The sequence below is a fragment of the Euleptes europaea genome, chromosome 6 (assembly GCF_029931775.1).
Source record: "Euleptes europaea isolate rEulEur1 chromosome 6, rEulEur1.hap1, whole genome shotgun sequence".
Lineage (NCBI taxonomy): Eukaryota > Metazoa > Chordata > Lepidosauria > Squamata > Sphaerodactylidae > Euleptes > Euleptes europaea.
Genome location: NC_079317.1, coordinates 16169958 through 16191136, shown reverse-complemented (window position 1 = coordinate 16191136; position 21179 = coordinate 16169958). Strand labels below are relative to the sequence as shown.

General features: G+C 48.2%; 1 protein-coding gene across 1 annotated transcript in view; it reads left to right on the top strand.

The window, feature by feature from the left end:
* Window positions 1–21179, top strand: part of TRMT61A (tRNA methyltransferase 61A) — a 38532-nt gene that overhangs the window by 6002 nt on the left and 11351 nt on the right. The window contains exon 2 of the mRNA XM_056851043.1: window positions 8215–8481. Within this exon, the coding sequence (XP_056707021.1) occupies window positions 8215–8481 (267 nt within the window). The remainder of the gene's footprint in view (window positions 1–8214; window positions 8482–21179) is intronic.

Below are 21179 nucleotides of genomic sequence, written 5' to 3'. Positions count from 1 at the left end.
CAATGAGGACCTGAAATGGCTTGCATCCTTCTCTTCCATTTTTTTCCTCGCAATAACCCTGAGGGGAGTTTGTGACTGGCCCAAGGTCACCCAGCAAGCTTCCATGGCAAAGTGGGGGTTCGAACCTGGGTCTCCCAGATCCTAGTCTGACACTCTAACCACTACACTGGCTATCAAGGTCAGTCTTTTCTATTCTGACTGGCACTGGCTTTCCAGGGTCTAGTGTTTCCCATCACCTACTACCCGATCCTTTTAACTGGAGATGCCAGGGATTAAACCTGGGACCGTCTGCATGCAGAGCAGATGCTCGACCATGGAGCCCCATGGTAAGAGCTAATCAAGCGAATCCAGCTGTGCAAAGGGCTGGAAAAAAAATTGAGGTGTTTTGCCAGAATCTAGCGGGGAGAACATAAGAAAAGCCATGCTGGGCCAGACCAAGGTCCATCAAGTCAAGCAGTCTGTTCACACAGTGGCCAACCAGGTGCCTCCAGAAAGCCCACAAACAAGACGACTGCAGCAGCACCATCCTGCCTATCTTCCAAAGCACCAAATATAATGGGCATGCTCATCTGATCCTGGAGGGAAATAAATATTCCAGCTATCAGTAATAGAAGTAGAAATAGAATTAGAAATGAGAGAAAGGGGGTGGGGAGGAAGGAGGTTTTTAAAAAATATATATATATTTTTGGAAAAATATGTGGCAAGGGAAATGCATTGGCTCAATACAAACTGTCGGAATAGAAATGTTGTGCTAATGAGCGATGGCACTAGAAGGAAAGAAGAAAATGGAAGAAACCCCCCTCTCCCCCCCCCCCCCCCGGGTTTGAACAGACATTTCTGAGCTGTGAAGGTAGTACATCTCTGAAGCTGGGCAGCCATGTGGGTGAACCAAGCTGATGCTGCAGCTCCAGAACAGCCCTGGCCTTTAGACTTGGGAATGCAGTTTTCATGTACCAAACTTCTTTGCAAAGAGAAAAAAATCATCCGCTTCACTGCGAGGCAGTGGGCTGTTAACGGCGGAGGCTGCTTTAGGTGGCTCTGAGCTTTGAGGCTGTGCGGTTCACAGATGGCATTTGTATGCGAGGCTGAGTCTTGAAGCCGCAGTGGAGGCAGCTGAGAAACATGTCTTAATAATAGTGTAAAGTAACCTAGATTTTCGCTCTTGTTCAGCCCGCCGCACACATCCATGATTAATGTGTTCCAGTTAAGCTGCTGAGCGGGTTTACTTTTTAAGAGATTTTAAAACAAGGCATCCTAGCGAGCCACTGGATTTTCTTCTCTCTCTCTCTATTTTTAAGAAGGGCACCTGGCGTTTTGTTGCTCAGATGAAGGAACTTGGTTTTGGGTTCCCCCCCCCCCCTTTCCTTTCTAATTCTATTTCTACTTCTATTACTGATATCTGGAATATTTATTTCTCTTCAGGATGGGCAGCATTTTGCTTTCCAAATGGGCAGCATTTTGCCTTCTGCGTACCTGGGTGTATCCAGGGTTATAAACGCAGGCGCTCCCGTGAACAGGGACAGAGTTGAGGCAACACATGGTTTCGCTTGATTTCTGCAATGCATGTTGCTCCTCGATTCTGCATTGCGCTTGCATGCGTTTTACTGGGATGGATGCTGGCTCTCGCGGGGCGTTGCTGAATGGGTCTTCTCAGGAAAAGGGAGCCCAAGGAGCTGGTGGTAGTGGTGGACATTTTTATGGGGGAGGCCTAGGCCGTTAGGTAGAAACTCTTCTTGGCTTGCCCTGAATCCCCAAAAACCGTGGCAGTGAGAGGGTAGCATTCATCTCTCCAGCCAGGGGGATTCAGGTAGGCATGGTGCAGGGGGTGGACAGATTTTTGACCCAAAGTCCTCATCCTGGATCTCTGCCTGCTTTTGAGAGCTTTAAGAGGGATGTCAGCTTTCAGGGTCAAAAATCAGAGCCCCCAAAAGCAGGCAGAGACCCAGATAGGTCCCTCTCTCCCACTTCGCTACTGGCTGACAGGAAGCAAGGAAGATCTCACTTGCTTCTTGCCAGCAGCTGCTGCTAAATTCCATCTGAGCCAAGCTTTCTTTCCTCTTTGTGCAGCTTGCGCGTAACCGCAGGCACAAGCCCTTGGGTGCGAGTTGAAGGGCAAGAGGCAACCCCCCCACCCCCGTGGCTCACAGACAGGACCGACAGGTGAACCGGCAACTGATTCCTGATCTGCGCCGAAGGACCCAGCGCGCCAAAAAAGGCGCGCTCTAGTCAACCGCCCCCAAATGGTGCGAAAAGCGTCACAAGCCACGATAAGGCAGCAGAAGCACTTCGGCGTCCTGGGAACCTGCATTTAGAGGACGCTGTGATTTCTGAACCAGCCTGCTCTCCGGAGGGTAATGTAGTGAGGACCGGGTCAGAGGAACCCCTCTCCCGGCGGGAAGTGATTAATTTATTCAGTGGTGTGTTAGATAGGCAGGTTCAGATGATGCAGGCCTTCAGGGATTCCATCTCACCCCTATTGCAAAGCGCTGAGTATATTTCCCCCTCAGTTCATCCAAGCAGTGGGGAAGGTCAAGAAAGCGGGGAACGCTCTGGCTTACATGGGCGTATGAAAGCGGCCATGAAAGCCCCTATACGGGATCAGGCGCAGCAGAATTTACCCTGTTTACCCTGTTGTATCTGGTTGCTGTGGTTGTTTTTCTGTACTTACCTGTCTCCTTTAGCTCGGTGAGTCTGAAAAGTGGAACTAGCGGGTTTCCCGCCCAGGGAGACAGGAAGTTGAATTTTTGTTCCTGCCTCCCTGGGCACGTGATGGTAATACCCGCCCTCTGCAAGATGCCCTTCGACCCCAGAACAGAAGGAGCCCTCACGGTGAGTAACAAGGCTCCGTTCCGAGGTGTGTCACAAGGGACACGAAAGCGAGGGTGTAGATGAAGAAGAGCTGGTTTTTATATGCCAACTTTCTCTACCACTTAAGGAAGAATCAAACCGGCTTACAATCGCCTTCATTTCCCCTCCCCGCAACAGACACCCTGTGAGGTAGGTGGGGCTAAGAGAGTGTGACTAGCCCAAGGTCACCCAGCTGGCTTCATGTGGAGGAGTGGGGAAACAAATCCAGTTCACCAGATTAGCCTCTGCCGCTCATGTGGAGGAGTGGGGAATCAAACCCGGTTCTCCAGATCAGAGTTCACCACTCCAAACCACCGCTCTTAACCACTACACCACACTGGCACATAGACCAGCCTAAATCACCCAACGAGATTCTGTGGCGGAGTGGGGATTCAGATGTAGTCTAACACTCTGTTCACTACACCGTGCTTGCTTCTACGCCTGATACACTCATAGCTGCCCAGAAGATGCCAAATCGGGGACCTTTTCTTACAGGTTACCCTGCAAATGGAACAGAAATATACTCTGTGTTGATTGAGTGTAATGGCAGACTTGGGGTTTTCTGCTGTTTCATAATGTACCGTATGCTTCAGCCCTGACCATGCCAATCACATGACTAAAGGCTTGTTTATGCAACCCATAATTCAGAGGTTGCCCTTCTCCCCTGCATGCTCAGAGAAACCACTGCGGGGTCTTGGATTACTGGCTGTGATCCCGGTCTCGGTCTCTGGGCGCATGAGATAACATCCCTGCCATTGTTAAGATGATGGCATATCTTTCCGGGAGGAGGCTAAAATCAGATCCTAGTCAGAGTTTACTCTGAGGCGCAGACCTGTTCAAATCCCACTTCCTGTACCTGAACACTGAATTAGGAACTTGGAATATTTACTTGTTTGTTTGATTGGTACCCCTCCCCGACCATGGCCGGGCTCAGGGGCAGCTCTCATCTTTCACAATAACAATAATAAAGGACATTCTATTTAAAACAGTAACAGTTAGCCTCGCCCATACATAGCCTGGGTTGAAGCTGAGCTGAGTGAAGAACTCCAAATGCATGTGTGTGTGTGTTAAGTCCGTCAAGTCGCTTCCGACTCATGGCGACCCTGTTAATCAACATCCTCCAAATTGTCCTATCTTTGACAGCCTTGCTCAGGTCTTGCAAATTGAGGGCTGTGGCTTCCTTTATTGAGTCAATCCATCTCTCGTTGGGTCTTCCTCTTTTCCTGCTGCCCTCAACTTTTCCTAGCATGGCTGTCTTTTCCAGTGACTCTTGTCTTCTCATAATGTGACCAAAATACAGTAGCTTCAGTTTAGTCATTTTAGTTTCTAGGGTCAGTTCCGGCTTGATTTGATTTAAAACCCACTGATTTGTTTTTTTGGCGGTCCAGGGTATCCATAACACTCTCCTCCAACACCACATTTCAAAGGAATCTACTTTCTTCCTATCAGCTTTCTTCAACGTCCAGCTTTCACACCCATACATAGTAATAGGGAATATGATGGCATGCATTAACTTAATCTTGTTGGCCAGTGACACATCCTTACACTTCAGAATCTTTTCTAGCTCCTTCATGGCTGCCCTTCCCAGTCTCAATCTCCTTCTGATTTCCAAATGCATACACAGGAGAAATATTGTCAGCTGATATCCTCTGGGTGTGTGTTTGGGTGCGCGTCAGTTAGAGGCCAACTGTATAGCACTCAGGCGCTCTCCTGTTATCTCCAGAGTCTTGGAGGAGTACTAATTTATACTAGGTTGTGCGGTTCAGATGTTTTGTTCTCATATCAATGGGTACATTGGCAAGAACAGTGACAGCGTTTGAAGGATGGGGCCGCCTGCAGAGCCATGCTATGCCAAAAGGAAAGCGCATTACTGATCTGGACAGAACGTCTGCAGGGTATTCTCTGCAACCGTTCTGCACATAGTATGCAACATCTGCACATGGTGTGCAAAACAGAGTTGCATACATCCTCAGGTTCTTTCAACTGCATGAATCTTGAGAATGTCAACCTGGCTGGAAAGTGCTGTCAAGTCACAGCAGACTTATGGCGACCCCATAGGGTTTTCAAGGCTAGAGATGAACAGAGGTGGTTTCCATATCCGGATTTTTTTTTCTTGTGGATTGGGGCAGGGTCATTGAATGATAATGTTGTATACCTGGTAGGTAAAGGTAGTTCCCTGCGCAAGCACCCGGTCATTACTGACCCATGGGTTGATGTCACGTCCCAACGTTTACTAGGCAGACTATGTTTACAGGGTGGTTGGCCATTGCCTTCCCCAGTCGTCTACACTTTACCCACAGCAAGCTGGGGACACATTTTACCGACTGCAAAAGGATGGAAGGCTGAGTCAACCTTGAGCAGGCTACCTGAAACCGACTCTGTCAGGATCGGACTCAGGTTGTGAGCAGAGTTTTTGACTGCAGTCCTGCAGCTTTCCATTCTGACACACGGAGCTCCTGGTGGATGGTATACCTGGTGGATGGTAGCAAATTAAAAATTAAGCATCACAGTTTTAGGCAAATTCATGGAGGATAGGTCTGAATTAATATGGGCACAGTAGTTCGATGGAATCTTCAGCTTCAGAGTCAGTATACTTTTGAATACCAGGAGCCAGAGATGTTGCCCTCATGCCTTAGATGTGACTAGTTGACCGTTTGTTGGAAATAGGATGCTGGACTCGGTAGACTAAGGGTCTCCATGGTGGCCCCCATCACATTTCCTGGTGTCTGCCAAGTGCTCTTAGAAAGTGGGCAGGGCCAGCTGGGGCTTTTGTCAAGCAGGCTTTCTGATGGGCCGTTGGAAATCTGATTGGGTGTACAGTTTCAAAGAATTGCTTCAGCAGCAGCTGCCCCCACAGCACAAGGACCTTCCCTGTGTTGCTGTGTGTGTTTATTTTAAGAGGCGTCTTGTTAAGCAGAGTTTCTGCCTGAAACGTTGAAGGGTTACCATTAGAGCTATGCATCGCCTCACTCCCTGAAATGTTGTGGTTGGCTCCTCTTCCTACGGTGGCCACCGCCCCGTGTCAGAATGCCAGAGGCTCAGGCTTGAAGAGTTGGGGGACCCCTGCGGTAGACCATGAAAGTCAGAGAGCTGGCGTGGTGTCGTGGTTAAGAGCGGTGGTTTGGAGTGAGGGACTCTGATCTGGAGAACCGGGTTTGATTCCCCACTCCTCCATGTGAGTGGCGGATGCTAATCTGGTGAACTGGATTTGTTTCCCCACTCCTCCACACGAAGCCAGCTGGGTGACCTTGGGCAAGTCACAGCTCTCTCAGCCTTGCCCACCTCACAGGGTGTCTGTTGTGGGGAGGGAAAGGGAAGGTGATTGTAAGCTGGTTTGATTCTGCATTAAGTGGTAGAGAAAGTCGGCATATAAAAACCAACTCCTCTTCTTCTTCGCCAATATCCTCCCTTTTCTGACCTGTTTTCAGGGCAGCTTTTTTTTTTTTTTAGTGCTGATTCAGCCAATTGCCTTCTGCTGCCAAATGGGATTGTCCTGTTCCTAAGAACCACAAGTGCCTGCCATCGAAACAAACAATAACCAAATCCTAACATTCGATTCTGGGCTATTGCATGCACAGAATTTTGGATGAATCCCCAGATCCAGGCAGCGAGCCAAAGTCAATCTTAACGGGGGGTTCCTCGAAAGGGAAGAAGAACAGTATCTTCCCTGGCGGTTTAGGAGCAGATTTTCAAAAGGAAGGCTATTAAATATGTACAAGAATATCGAGTGGGAAACTAGATCCGTGAGCCAAGCTGCTGCCTATGGTTTTCCCCTCCGCTCCTGCTGTTTTGACATCCCTTCTGTTTGCTTCTGGGGAAAGATGGGAAGGGGCCCAAAGCAGGTGTAACGCTAAGCCCTCCGGGAAGCAAAACCATGACGCTCTCCGGGATGGTGGAAGTCCCCAGCCATGTGTTTGTGCTCTCTGACGAGAGACTTCATCGCTCAGTGTGCTGGTCCCGCGAGCTGCTGGCACCGTGCTGCCGTTGGCACGGACTGCGATCGATAGGTAAGATGGTGCAGCGTGACAGCAAAATTACAGAGGCCTCATTGTTTCCTCAGTAGAGCAGGGAAGTGCTTGGAGGGAGAGGTGAGAATTCACATGTGTGAATTCAGCATTCCTAACAGCATTGCCCTACTGGGGAACAACAGGGGAGACGCTTTGGGGATGTGGACATTTTTTTTAGTTATATGGAGTGGACGGCGAAAAGAAAACAGTTGGGGGAAGTATCCTTTTTGTTCCCCCGTGTCTCAGGCTTCCAAGTATACAGAGATGATTTTTTAAATTTCATTGATGCCCTGCCTTTCTCCCCAATTAGGACCCAAAGAGGCTTACATCATTCTGTTTTCCTCCATTTTATCCTTGCAGCAGTCTTATGTTAAGTTGTGGAACTCCCTGCCCCCTAGTTAAATTGTGGAACTCCCTTCCCCAGGATGTGGTGATGGCTGCCAACTTGGAAGGCTTTAAAAGGGGAGTGGACATGTTCATGGAGGAGATGGGTATTCATGGCTACTAGTAAAAATGGATACTAGTCATGATGCATATCTATTCTGCCCAGGATTAGAGGAGCATGCCTATTATATTAGGTGATTTGGATCACAGGCAGGATGGTGCTGCTGCACTCGTCTTGTTTGTGGGCTTCCTAGAGGCGCCTGGTTGGCCACTGTGTGAACAGGCCGCTGGACTTGATGGGCCTTGGTCTGATCCAGCAGGGCCTTTCTTATGTTCTTATGAGGTCGGTTAGGCCAAGAGCGTGTGACTGGCCCATGGTCACCCAGAGAGCTTCCATGGCCCAATTAGGACATGAACCTGGGTCTCCCAGATCTTAGCCTGACACTCTAACCGCTACACCACACTGCCCCTCTGTGGAAAAAAAACTGATTTGATTGGAAGGCCCTATTGGGGAGGGGAGGAACCTGAGGAGATTTTTTTTTCTTGTTTAAACGCAGTGAAGAATTGGAAATTCTGTGGAGCACTGGGGGGGGGGGGGAAAGCTTCCTGGAGACATTTTCTTTTTTGGAATGAATGACAGTACTTCTTAAGACAAGGTTTTATTCACTCAAAATGTTTTTTTTATATAAGAATTGGACAGGGCAGCCATGAAGGGGGTAGAAAAGATCCTTAAGTGTAAGGATGTGTCTCTGGTAACCGAGATCATGATAACTCATACCATAATATTCCCCATTACTATGTATGGGTGTGAAAGTTGGACAATGAAGAAAGCTAACTGGAAGAAAGTTGATTCTTTTGAATGCGGTGTTGGAGGAGCATTTTATGAATACTGTAAACCACAGATGTTGCCCTGTAAATGTACCACTTTTTGCTTTAAAAAGCGGGTCTTATCAAGAGCTGCACTCTTTGTTTTCAGGTACCGGAAGTGGTTCCCTCTCCCACGCTATAATCCGGACCATCTCTCCTACGGGGCATCTGTACACCGTGGAGTTTCATCAGCAGAGAGCAGAGAAAGCCACCAAGGAGTTTCAAGAGCACCAGGTGGACCATTTGGTGACTGTGAAGAACCAGGATGTCTGCAAGACGGGGTTTGGAGTCGCTGACGTTGCTGATGCAGTGTTTCTGGATATTCCGTCGCCGTGGGAAGCGATCAGGCATGCCAAATCGGCGTTGAAACGAGAAGGTAAGTTATCTGTTTCGTCACTTTAGGTAAAGTGGGAGATGACTGTCTTGCCAAAGAAACCCTCCATGTTCTTCCACTGGAAAGCCCAGATGAGGCCATTGAAATATAAGATGCTAGTATGTTAAATGTGCATTTGTTTGTCTTGTAGTATACTTTGCATGCCCTGATATGGATAGCCCAGGCTAGCCCAACCACGTCAGATATCAGAAGCTAAACAGGGTTGGCCCTGGTTGGATGGGACACTAGCAAGGAAGTTCAGGGTTGCTACGCAGAGCAAGGCAATGACAAAACCATCTCTGAACCATCTCTTGCCTTGAAAACCCTATGGGGTTTCCATAAATCGACTGTAACTTGACGGCAAAACATTTTTTGCTTTGCATAGGCATCATTTTGTGTCAAATCTCTTATGGAGGCTTTGAGATTCTGGCAAGGATGGGGAGCGATAAGGGATGAGAAGAAGAAGAGTTGGTTTTTATATGCCAGCTTTCTCTACCACTTAAGGAAGAATCTAACCTGCTTAAAATCACCTTCCCCTCCACACACCAGATACCCTATGAGGTAGGTGGGGCTGAGAGATCTCTAAGAGAGCTGTAACTAGCCCAAGGTCACCCAGCTGGCTTTGTGTGGAGGAGTGGGGAATCAAACCCGGTTCTCCAGATCAGACTCCACCGTTCCAAACCACCGCTCTTAACCACTACACCACGCTGGCTTAGGGAAATGATGGTGGAGGAGAGAATATCTTGTGTCTGGGGAGGGGAAATATGCTAGAACGTACTGTGTGGTATGGAATACAGATGTAGGGGTTAAGAGTGCCAAATTAGGATCTGAGAGGCCCAGCTTCGAATCCCCGCTCTGCCACGGCAGCTCATTGGGTGATCCTGGTCCAGTCACTCCCTCTCAGTTACCCTGGAGGAACGGAGAACTATGTTATAAGCTACTTGGAGACAAAAGCAGGGTATAAATATCTAAATAAATAAATAGAGGTCTGGAAAGCCTGTCTTGTTCTAGGGCTTGTTCCAGCCCCCCTTTTTTGCCTTACAGCTGACTTATGGCCACCCCTTATGGGGTTTTCGAGGCAAGAGACCTTTGGAGGTGGTTTGGCATCACCTGCCTCCGCGTCACGACCCAGGTATTCCTTGGTGGTGTCCCATCCAAATACTTACCAGGGTTTGACCCTGCTTCGCTTCTGAGATCCGATGAGATTAGGCTAGCCTGGGCGATCCAGATCAGGGCTCCAGCCCCATCTTCTTTGATATATGCACAGCATCATCAGACACATTCTGGATGAAAAGGAAACAAAAAAATAGCGCGCCTCTCCTTATCCAGCTATTTAGAAGCCAGTTGTCAAAACAATTTTGAAAAGTAGATGAGAAAGAGGCTGCTGCTTGTAAAAGGGATGTTTGGACTCTTGCACTGAAATGATATAGATCACGATGGGTAGCCATGTTAGTCTGTCCGTAGCAGTAGAAAAAAGCAGGAGTCCAGTAGCACCTTAAAGACTAACAAAGTTTCTGGCAGGGTATGAGCTGTCGTGAGCCACAGCTCACTTCTTCAGATAGCTATGACTCACGAAAGCTCATACCCTGCCAGAAATGTTGTTTGTCTTTAAGGTGCTGCTGGCTTTTTTCCTACCGAAATGACAATTTTGCCACTTGGCACCCCCTCCCCCCAGAACTGCAATGGGAAAAGCATAATGCTTTGTCTTGCATAAATTATGCAAATTAGGGATATTTGCATAATCCCACTTGAGAGGGGGGGACTGTGCAGGACCATGAAATTCCATATCCTGAGTGCTATACAATCTCTCCCCCCCCCCCCCCGCCGGCATCCTTCAGCATCTGAGATTTCACATGTTCTTGCAGTCTTGAGAACTAGTAGCTTTACTTTGCTTTTTAAAAAGCTGAATTCTGTATCAAATAGTAAATTCCTCATTTGGGGGATTCATTCAATATCTGTGGAATGCATAGCAGCCTACAATAACTAGCGAAAGCTTTCCCTAGCAAATGATTGGAACTTTTTAGTGGAGAAAACAGAAGGCAAATTCCATCTCATTTTGCATGCTATTTTTGTCTGCCTTGGGAGGGGGGGAGGCCAGAGCCTCTCTTCTCTGCTCCATTCTATTGTCCATGCCTACATGAGAGCAAACGCCTGCCTTTGTGCGTGGGCCTACTTGATTCTCTGTGCATACGCCCAAGTTTGCATTCTGGTGCATTATATGTACTTGCATTGTTTATAGTGTTGTGCCCTGTATGGATTGGAAAGTGGAACTGAACAAAAGGCTCTGTGGCTCCGCAGCAGAGCATCTGCTTGGTATGCAGAAGGTCTTGGGTTCAATCCCCTGCATCTCTTGTTAAAAAGGATCAGGTAATAGGCGATGCAAAGGGGCCTGCCCAGTTCATCAGATAATGCCCACGCATTTTTCAACCTTACATTGTAACAATCAAGAGTACTCCAGATGCAGTTTTTTAGATAAACGAAAGCTGCAATTAAAAACAAAATATTGCCAGGTTATGCATAGGGCAGAAAATATGTAACTGCCAAGACAGACAGAGAGACAGAAATTAAAAACCTGCTAGTTTCCTCTGTAGGGAATGCTGCTGATACTTGTACTGGGCTCCTATTTTTTTAAGTCACGTCATTCTTGTACTAAAACGCTAGGCCTGTTGTTGCTAAGGTCCGTTAAGATTTTTTTTAAAAGGTGGGGGAAATGAGAGCTTCAGGTATGAAGTAAAAGAAAGGCAAGAGAGATCTGGAAGCAGGGAAAACATCTTTCTCCCACAGGTTTTTCCTTTGTTGGCATGTGCAGAATATAAAAAAAAGCGTTTTGAACTTCTATCAAGCACATTCTAGCTGAGCGACAAGTGTGTGGGAAGGCATAGTAACATAACCGGGGCGGGGTGGAGAATAAGTGCTCTCTGACATTTTGTCGAGAGCGGATGTGTGTGTGCGTAGAGATTTACAATTTTCAGAACTCTTTCATGCTAATGACTGTGGAGCTGGAATGGAATGCTGGATAAACTGTTACTCAGCTGTAGGGAGCTTGGTTTTGTGGCATAAATGTTTGGGGCCTTAATTACTCCATCAGGGGCGAATTGGCCGTTTAACTTACAGGGAAATTTCCTGGCTTCCAGAAGCGAGCAGAGCCAAGCCCCAGGTACTTGCCAGGGGGATGAACTTCCTATGAGATAACAGGTCATGACAATGAATTTTTTTGTCTTGTATGAACTTGGCGTGGATCGTGAAGTTGCCTTATACCAATCCAACCATTGGTCTATCATGCTCAGTTTTTCATCTTCCATGAACTAGGGTGGATCATGAACTCAGGAAGTTGCCTTATACCAATCCGATCATTGGTCTATCATGCTCAGTATCTCATTTTCTATGAACTGGGGTGGATCATGAACTCAGGAAGTTGCCTTATACCAACCGGGCCATTGGTCTATCATGCTCAATTTTTCATCTTGTATGAACCTGGGGTGGATCATGAAGTTGCCTTACACCAATCAGGCCATTGATCTATCATGCTCTATTTTTCATCTTCTAAATACTGGGGTGGATCATGAACACTGGAAGTTGCCATATACCAACCGGGCCATTGGTCTATCATGCTCAATTTTTCATCTTGTATGAACCTGGGGTGGATCATGAAGTTGCCTTATACCAATCAGGCCATTGATCTATCATGCTCAATTTTTCATCTTCTAAGTACTGGGGTGGATCATGAACACTGGAAGTTGCCTTATACCAACTGGACCTTTGGTCTATCATTCTCAGTTTTGTCTACTCTTGAGTGGTAGTGGCTCTCCAGGTGCTCTGGTGGAGGTTTTTGTAATCACCTCCTACATGATCCTTGCAACCAGAGATGCCAGGGATTGAACCTGAGACCTTCTGCTTGCAAAGCAGTTGCTTTGCCACTGAGCCACAGTCCCTTCCCCTACATGGGATCATGCAACGTGGAGTAACTTTAATGCTGCAGGGAGCAGATACCAAGAATGTCCTACTGGTACCTTTGTGTGCTGCCTCTTTCCTCATGGAGGCTGTACAAACTGCTAATTCACATGGGGTAGCACTCCTAACTTATTCATATGCTCCAGCGTGATAGGCACAATGCTCTTGTGACTTCTCTGCTCTGTATTTAATTATTATCGTCTGAATAATTTAGTAGATCTAGCTGAGCATTTCCATGACAAGATGCGTCTGGCGGTTCTCTTGAAAACCACTGCTGTTAGGGTACTTGAGACACACAGCCTGGGAATCAGCAATGTGTTCAGCCGGGGGGAGGGGGGCTGACTTGAAAATACACCCTGGACTAGAAGGCAGGGGTTTTTACATATTTGATTTGTGTAATCTGCATATTGTCTCTCTTTTTTTAATCGCACAAGATGCCAGAGGTGCCATTGGTGAGCATTCTGGGCATATTCTGCTGTGTCCTTACTCTGAAATGTGAAAATTCTCAGTCGGTCCCTGAATGGTCATGATATGTTTACACCTGAATCCCCACATTCAGAGTTGAGCTGGAGGCCTCACTTCAAAAAGGATGTGGACAGAATGGAGCAGGTGCAGAGGAGAGCGATGAGGATGACCAGGGGCCTGGAGACCAAGCCCTGCGAGGAAAGGCTGAGGGAATTGGGAATGTTTAGTCTGGAGAAGAGGAGGTTGGGGGGACGGGACATGATTGCTCTCTTTAAGTATTTGAAAGGCTGACACTAGAGGAGAGCAGGGAGCTGTTCCTTTTGGCAGCAGAGGATAGGACTCGCAATAATGGGTTTAAATTGCAGGCGGAAAGGTACCGGCTGAATATTAGGAAAAAATATTTTTACAGTTAAGAGTTTTGACAGTGGAATCAGCTACCTAGGGAGGTGGTGAGCTCCCCCTCACTGGCAGCCTTTAAGTGGAGGCTGGACAAGCACTTGTCAGGGATGCTCTAGGCTGATCCTGCATTAAGCAGGGGGTTGGACTAGATGGCCTGTATGGCCCCTTCCAGCTCTATGATTCTATGATTCACCCTTGTTCTATCCACTCCTGAGCTAGTGTGAACGTTGAAGTCTTCTGTGGCTTGGACAGCCCACTTTGATCTGTGGTGGAAAGTGCCGTCAAGTGGCAGCCAACTTACGGCGACCCTGTAGGGCAAGAAGCTGTTAGAGGTGGTTTGCCATTGCCCACCTCTGTGTAGCCCCCCTGGACTTCCTTGGTGGTCTCCCATCCAAATACTAACCAGGACCAGCCCTGCTTAGCTTCCAAGATCGGATGAGATCAGGCTAGCTTTGGCCATCCTAGTCAGGGCCCACTTAAATTACCCCTTGCAGAATACCAAGTTTGTTCACAGTAACTCGAAGTCTGCCGTGCATTGCATCCCAGAAGGAAAGGATAAATTGCAAATTTCCGCTTTATGGTTTTGACTTGCAGAGCGTAATTCCCCCCCCCCTTTCCCATCTCAAGTGGTCTAGCTTTGCATGGCTTAGATGTGCCTGTATAAAATCTCTAGATGTTCTTTCTCGGATCTGTGTTTTGATCTAGGATTGTTGTGCGTAGTTAGTGGTTGCTAAAATAGGAGCATAAATTAGAACTTTGGCACGTCTTCCCGTTCCCTTCCTCCGTTTTCTCTCATGCACACAAAACGCACAGCTATTTCACTTCACTTCTTCTGTCAGAGGCAAGGGTCCCTCCTCCTCCATTTGAACGGTGTTAAAAACTGTCACCCAGATTAAGATGCAGGCAGCTCCCATGGTCTAAAGAAGAATTTTTGTATGTGGACCCACCAGAATAGACACTGGCCATCAGGCAATCTTGTGAGATTTCCAGAACTCTTCATCAGGGTAGATTTTAAATAGGATTGCTGATTCTTGAGATTGGGGGGGGGTGGAGCCTGGTGAGGGCAGGGCTTGTGGAGAGAACTCAGGAGGGTATAATGCCATAGAGTCCATCCTTCAACCCTCTGGGGAAACGGATCTCTATGGCCTGGAGATCAATTGTCATTCCTGGAGGTTGGCAACAAGAAGAGGAAGAGTTTTTCTCTGCTTTTCTCTGTTTTTAAGGAGTCTCAAAGGAGCTTACAATCACCTTCCCTTTCTCTCCCCGCAACAGGCACCTTGTGAGGTAGGTGGGGCTGAGAGAGTTTGGAGAGAACTGTAACTAGCCCAAGGTCACCCAGCAGGCTTCATGTGGAGGAGTAGGGAAACCAACCTGGTTCTCCTGATTAGAGTCCGCCCCTCTTAACCGCTACACCACGCCGGCAACCCTACAAGGGAGGGAGAAGGGCAAAAAGGATGTAACAGGTAATGATAGGGTTGCCAACCTCCAGGTACTACCTGGAGATCTCCTGCTCTTACATTGATCTCCAGCCGACAGAGGTCACTTTCCCTGGAGAAAAGGGCCGCTTTGGCAATTGGACTCCATGGCATTGAAGTCCCTTCCCTCCTCAGGCTCCGCCGCAGAAACCTCCCACCAATGGCAAAGAGGGACCTGGCAACCCTAGGTAATGATCTGAAGGCCTCTCTTTGGAATCCTGGCCTAGGTGTGTCGTCGGCAAGGGATAAGACTAGTAGCAGTGCTCATCCCAGAAGAGGAAGGTGCAATTAGATCAGACCTCTACATCATCTCCTTCTTAGTCTGTTGCTGCCCCCCCCCCGAGATCACATAACAATTATTTGAAAGTGGGTGTTAATTTCTAATTTACACATTCCATAAATCTTTAACAAGACCGGAGAGGGCTTTCTTCCCCCTCGCAAGTGACTCAGCCCCATGCTCGGAATAGCTGCACTTCATTATTTTAACAGGCCGGAGGTTAATGGTCTGTTACATGGACATCTATCGCCGCTTTCCTGCCCGGATTGCTTTGACCTCTCTTCCTCCACCCACCCCCCTTCATTTTAACAACCTGTCATGTTGCACAGAGAGCTGCAAGAATTTAGAAAGGAAACCGCAGGGCCTTGGGGTTTGTGGCTTGAGCGGAAAGGCCTGATTTATCGCCGTCGACATGCAGGAGGGGTACAGCCGGCCGTATGCCTTTGGATGGCGGCTGCCAGTGTCGCTTCTTGCTCCGACAGCGACAACCCTCACTTGCCCGTTGAAGATCTGCTGCACTGCAGATCCTGCGTCGTCGTCGTCTCCTAAACCTGCACTGACTCCCCCCCCCCCATTCTCTTTGCAGCATCTGCTGATAAATACATTTCGCTGCAGAGGTTGCTGTACCCGGCACCTGACCTTGGGTTTTGACGGAATATCTTATTTAAGCCCTTTAGGCTGGTTTTTAAAAGAAAAGGGGAAGGAGAAGCTCCCTGTGGCTTGGCTGTATATGTTTAAACAAAAAAAAAGATGGAAGCACGAATTGTGTAATGTTGTTTTTTGGGGATGTAGGGTCTGTTCCTATGCTCCATCAGCCTGGAGTGACAGCCCTCTGAATTTAATTTGTCTTTCCAAAAGAAAGAAGTGAACGGAACTGAAAGCTAACGCTCCTTGCAGAGGTCACAGCGCAAGAATACGGCCATGTGTGCTCGCAGGCACCACTTGTCTCTCTCCTTTTGCGAATGGGGTGCAAGTGAACTCTTCCCCTCAAATCGAGATCCAGCTTGAAGAAGAATTGGTTTTTATACCCCGCTTTTCTCGACTATAAGGAGTCTCAAAGCGGCCTTCCCTTCCCCTCCCCACAACAGACACCTTGTGAGGTTGGTGGGGCTGAGGGAGTCCTGAGAGAACTGTGACTGGGCCAGGGTTGTCACCCAGCTGGCTTCATGTGGAGGAGTGGGGAATCGAACCCAGCTCTCCAGATTAGAGTCTGCCGCTCATGTGGAGGAGTAGGGGATCAAACCCGGTTCTCCAGATTAGAGTCCACCGCTCTTAACCAATTGCCGTCCCCCAGGTAGGACCTGGAGACCTGGAATTATAACTGATCTCCACACTACAGAGATTAGTCCCCCTGGAGAAAATAGCTGCTTTGGAGGGCGGACACTATGGCATTGTACCTTGCTGAAGTATTTCCCCAGGCTCCACCCCTAAATCTCAAGGAATTTAAATCTCAAGGAATTCTTGACCATCTTCTGGGCATGGAGTAGGGGTCACTGGGGGTGTAGGGTGGGAGGTAGTTGTGAATTTCCTGCATTGTGCAGGGGGTTGGACTAGATGACCCTGGTGGTCCCTTCCAACTCTATGATTCTCTGAATTTCCCAACCCGGAGCTGGCAACCCTAGGCAGTCCCTGGTAAGCTCTTTTATGGATTTGGTACGTATTTATCCCGCCTGTCCTCCAAGGAGCACAGGGCTGCACGAGAGCTTCTCCCCTCTTCTATTCTATCCTCATAACAAGGTTAGGCTGGTTAGGCTGAGAAAACCCAGCTGCCCCAAGGGCATATGCTGCAAGCTCCGAGGCAGAGCAGGGATTTGAACCGGAGCCTCCCAGATCATAGTCTGACACTGTAACCCAGGGGTCCCCAACCTTTTTGAGCCTTTGGGCACATTTGGGATTCTGACACGGCATGGTGGGCTCAGCCACAAAACGGCCACCATGGGAGGTGGAACCAGGCACAGAATGATTGCCTCAGTAACACAGTGTAGATCCTTGTGATGTGGTGGCAGCTGCTGCCAAAGCAACGTTTTAAAAAATCAGCATGGACAATCGAATCTCCAGTAGTCAATCGGAAGCCTTGCTGAGCAAAAGCCCTACCACTTCCTAAAAACGCTTGGCAGGTGCCAGAAAAAGAGTCAGCGGGCACAGTGACGCCCACAGGCACCATGTTGAGGACCCCTGCTGTAACTACTGCATCAAGCTGGCTCATGGCCTCTTTTGCGTCATGACACAACAGAGGAAGAAAAATAGGGGAATTATTGAATCTCACCGGGTCACTGTGTGATTTTGCATTGAGGGTACCGTAGTCACTGGCTCCATGTATATGTTCTAAAAAATGGATTCAGTCCTTCTGGGGGCTCTGTCGCTTCAGCTGTTATGCTTAACACCTACGCTGCTTTTTTGTTCAGAGTCCCTCGTGTGCATTTCCCTTGATAATCCTTCCAACAGTCAGGTAAAGCAGATCAGCATTATCAATCCCTTTTGGAATTCAGTTGGCCAGAATGCGGAGGACTCGTTGAAAGGCGAGGGGACTTCAGGGAAGGGGGGATGTGGGGATGGATGCCAACTTGGACGGCTTTAAGAGGGGAGTGGGCATGTTCATGGAGTTCATGGGCTGTCCATGGCTACTAGTCATGATGCATACCTATTATCTCCAGGATCAGAGGAGCATGCCTATTATATTGGGTACTGTGGAACACACCCTGACCTGGATGGCCCAGGCTAGCCTGATCTCATCAGATCTCAGATGCTAAGCAGGGTCAGCCCTGGTTTGGATGGGAGACCACCAAGGAATACTAAGGTTGCTGTGCAGAGGACGGCACTGGCAAACCACCTCTGTTAGTCTCTTGCCATGAAAACCCCAAAAGGGGTCGCCATAAATCGGCTGCGACTTGACGGCACTTCACACACACACACACACACACACTGTGGAACACAGGCAGGACAATGCTGCTGCAGTCGTCTTGTTTGTGGGCTTCCTAGAGGCACCTGGTTGGCCACTGTGGGAACAGACTGCTGGACTAGATGGACCTTGGATCCAGCAGGGCTTTTCTTATGTTCTTATGGGATTGCATGATTGAACATGTCCCCATTTTTTTAAAAAAAGCCTCACTTATCTGTGAAAGCTAGTATATCAGGGTTTCTAGTTTAGTGTAGCCCTGAGGGTTGCCAGCTGTGGGTGGGAAATACCTGGAGATTTTGGGGGTGGAGTCTGAGGAAGGCGTGGTTTGGGGAGGGACTTCAATGCCTTAGAGTCCAATTGCCAAAGCGGCCATTTTCTCCAGGGGAACTGAACTCTGTCACCTGGAGATCAGTTGTAATAGCGGATCTCCCAAGTGACCCAAGATAGTTATTAAACACGGTAGGGAGGGCTGCATTGGTTCAAGCAGACTTGGGGTGATTGTCTGATACCAGCCCTGAGTGGATAATCCATGGATTGTTTTAACAAACCTCCTGAGTGCCCCTTTTTGTGCAGATTTCTGATTTTCAGCTCGTCCATACGTTCCCTTTGTGGTTAATGTCCTCTAAAGCCCTTGATGCTAGGCAGAAGCATGCTGCGTTATAATTGAGTTTGTGAAAGGTTTTAAATTTTCATGTTGTGAGGTGGGAATTTGAATGGTAGAGATGATGGTGGGTTTTTTGCTATTGCTTTAATTTAGGCTGCTTGCATTATGAATCAAGCCTTAGTACTGCTCAGAGCAGGAAGCCGCGGGGGTCCTAGCGGGCTGCAGCAACCTATTCCCCTCCTCGGCCTTCTTGTAGGGCTACTACAACTAGAAAGTGAAAGCTTTTGTCATTGAGCGGTGGTTTGAATTCTTCCTTCCGGCAGACCCCTTCCCGCATGAATTTCCCTACTGAGGAACCTCTGCGCATGTTTTCTGCAAGAATGCAGAATACTTCATAGGCTTCTGGGGAATAAACGTAGACGGTTCCTGTTGGATCAGACCAATAGTCTGACATCCTGTTTCACATTAGGGTTGCCAGGTCCCTCTTTGCGGGACGTTTTGGGGGCAGAGCCTGAGGAGGGTAGGATTTGGAGAGGGGAGGGACTAGGTGGGGCTAGGTTGGGTTCCTGATTAACCATTGCAGATCGGATTGGCTGTGAATTAAAATAACGTTGTTTTGGTTTCAGGATAAACCAGCATTGTGTAGTGGTTCAGAGCGGTGGTTTGGAGCGGTGGACTCTGATCTGGAGAAACCGGGTTTGATTCCCCACTCCTCCACATGAGCGGCGGATGCTAATCTGGTGAACTGGATTTCTTTCCCGACTCCTACACACGAAGCCAGCTGGGTGACCTTGGGGTAGTCACAGTCTCTCAGCCCCGCCTACCTCACAAGGTGTCCGTTGTGGGGAGGGGAAGGGAAAGTGATTGTAAGCCAGTTTGATTCTTCTTTAAGTGGTAGAGAAAGTCCACATATAAAAACCAACTCCTCCTTCTCTCCCCCCCCCCCAATGGGGACTCAAATTGGCTTACATTGTTTTTGCTTCATTTATTTTATTTACTATATTTATAGTCTCCCTGAGCCTCGAGGAAGATTATACAGTATACATCAAAACAATCAATAGGATTGTTTCCGCTGGAAAGCTGGGTGGGTGGAAGCCCTCTTCCGGGAAGCTGCTCAGTAGCTTGACAAGAATATTGACTCCAGAGGTGTAGCCCATTGTCAGTCTGTTGCAGCAAAAAAAAATGAACAGGTGGCTCCTTAAAGACTAACAGAATTTCATTCCAGCAAAAGCTTTTGTGGACTGGAGCCCACCAGGCCATTTTGCACGCCGGTACTTACAGAATCCCACAAGTTTACGTGTGCTAGATGCCTTCTGTCTTTCTCCCCTTCCTAATGAGTCTGCTTCACCTAGGAAGGCTACAGAGTTTTGCAGAGAGCTTCTTTAAAAAGAAAAGCAGTGAACGTCGGGCATCTAATACAATCCCTCCTCAATTCTGGGCAGGAAGCGCCCAGCTGCCATGCGGAGAATGAATTATGCAACATTTAATTTGCATAATAGGATGGCTGCAGCATTTAGACTCATGAATAATTAGGAGTAGCTTTACACGGTGGAAAGGTAGGGAGCAAAAGGGGGGAAGGAAATGGACGGCCGTCCGAAGCCTGGGGAGGAGGAAGGAGAAGCTGTGCAATACCTCAGTGGGCAGTTAGAGCCCCCCACATAATAATTAAAAAATCCAGATGTCAGTGATGGGGGGGGGAGGTAGGGAGGCCAGTATTGATGGAAAAGACCATAGCTGACCTCAGCCGTAGGCCTGGTGGAACAGCTCTGTCTTGCAGGCCCTGCGGAATTCCTTAAGGTCCCTGGTCTCATTAGAGAGGCTAATCTACCAGACGGGGGCCAGGGGAGAAAAGGCCCTGGCCCTGGTCGAGGACCACCAGCAAGTTATTATTTGATGATCGTAATGTTCTCTGGGGGACTTACTGGTGATTTCCTCTTCTGGGCAACTGCAGTTCTGCATTCAGGGCAGGGCTAGAAATGGAACTCAGCAGAATCGCCGAGATCCTTTAGAGATAGCCATGATAGTTAAAACAGAATAAAACTTATATGCATTTATAATGTAAATATAAGAGCCCCATGGCACAGAGCGGTAAGCTGTAGTACTGCAGTCAAAAGCTCTCCTCATGACCTGAGTTGGATCCCAACGGAAGTGGGTTTCAGGTAGCCGGCTCGAGTTGACTCAGCCTTCCATCCTTCCGAGGTTCCCTAAAATGAGTACCCAGCTTTCTGGGGGTAAGGTGTAGATGACTGGGGAAGGCAATGGCAAACCAGCCTGTGAACAAAGTCTGCCTAGTAAACGTCAGGCTGTGACGTCACCCCATGGGTCAGGAATGACCCGGTGCTTGCACAGGGGACCTTTACCTTTTGCCATAAGCCATTTGGACTGTTTGATGTACTTTGGTTTTCATGTCTAAATGAACTTTAGATAGATTTCTTTTACCCTGATCAGGTAGAGTAGGGATTCGAACCTGGATCTCCCAGATACCAGCCTGGAACTCTTAACCACTCCACCACACTCATGACCACACAAACACATGAAGCTGCCTTAAACTGAATCAGACCCTCAGTCCATCAATGTCAGTATTGTCTACTCAGACCAGCAGCGGCTCTCCAGGGTCTCAGGCAGAGGTCT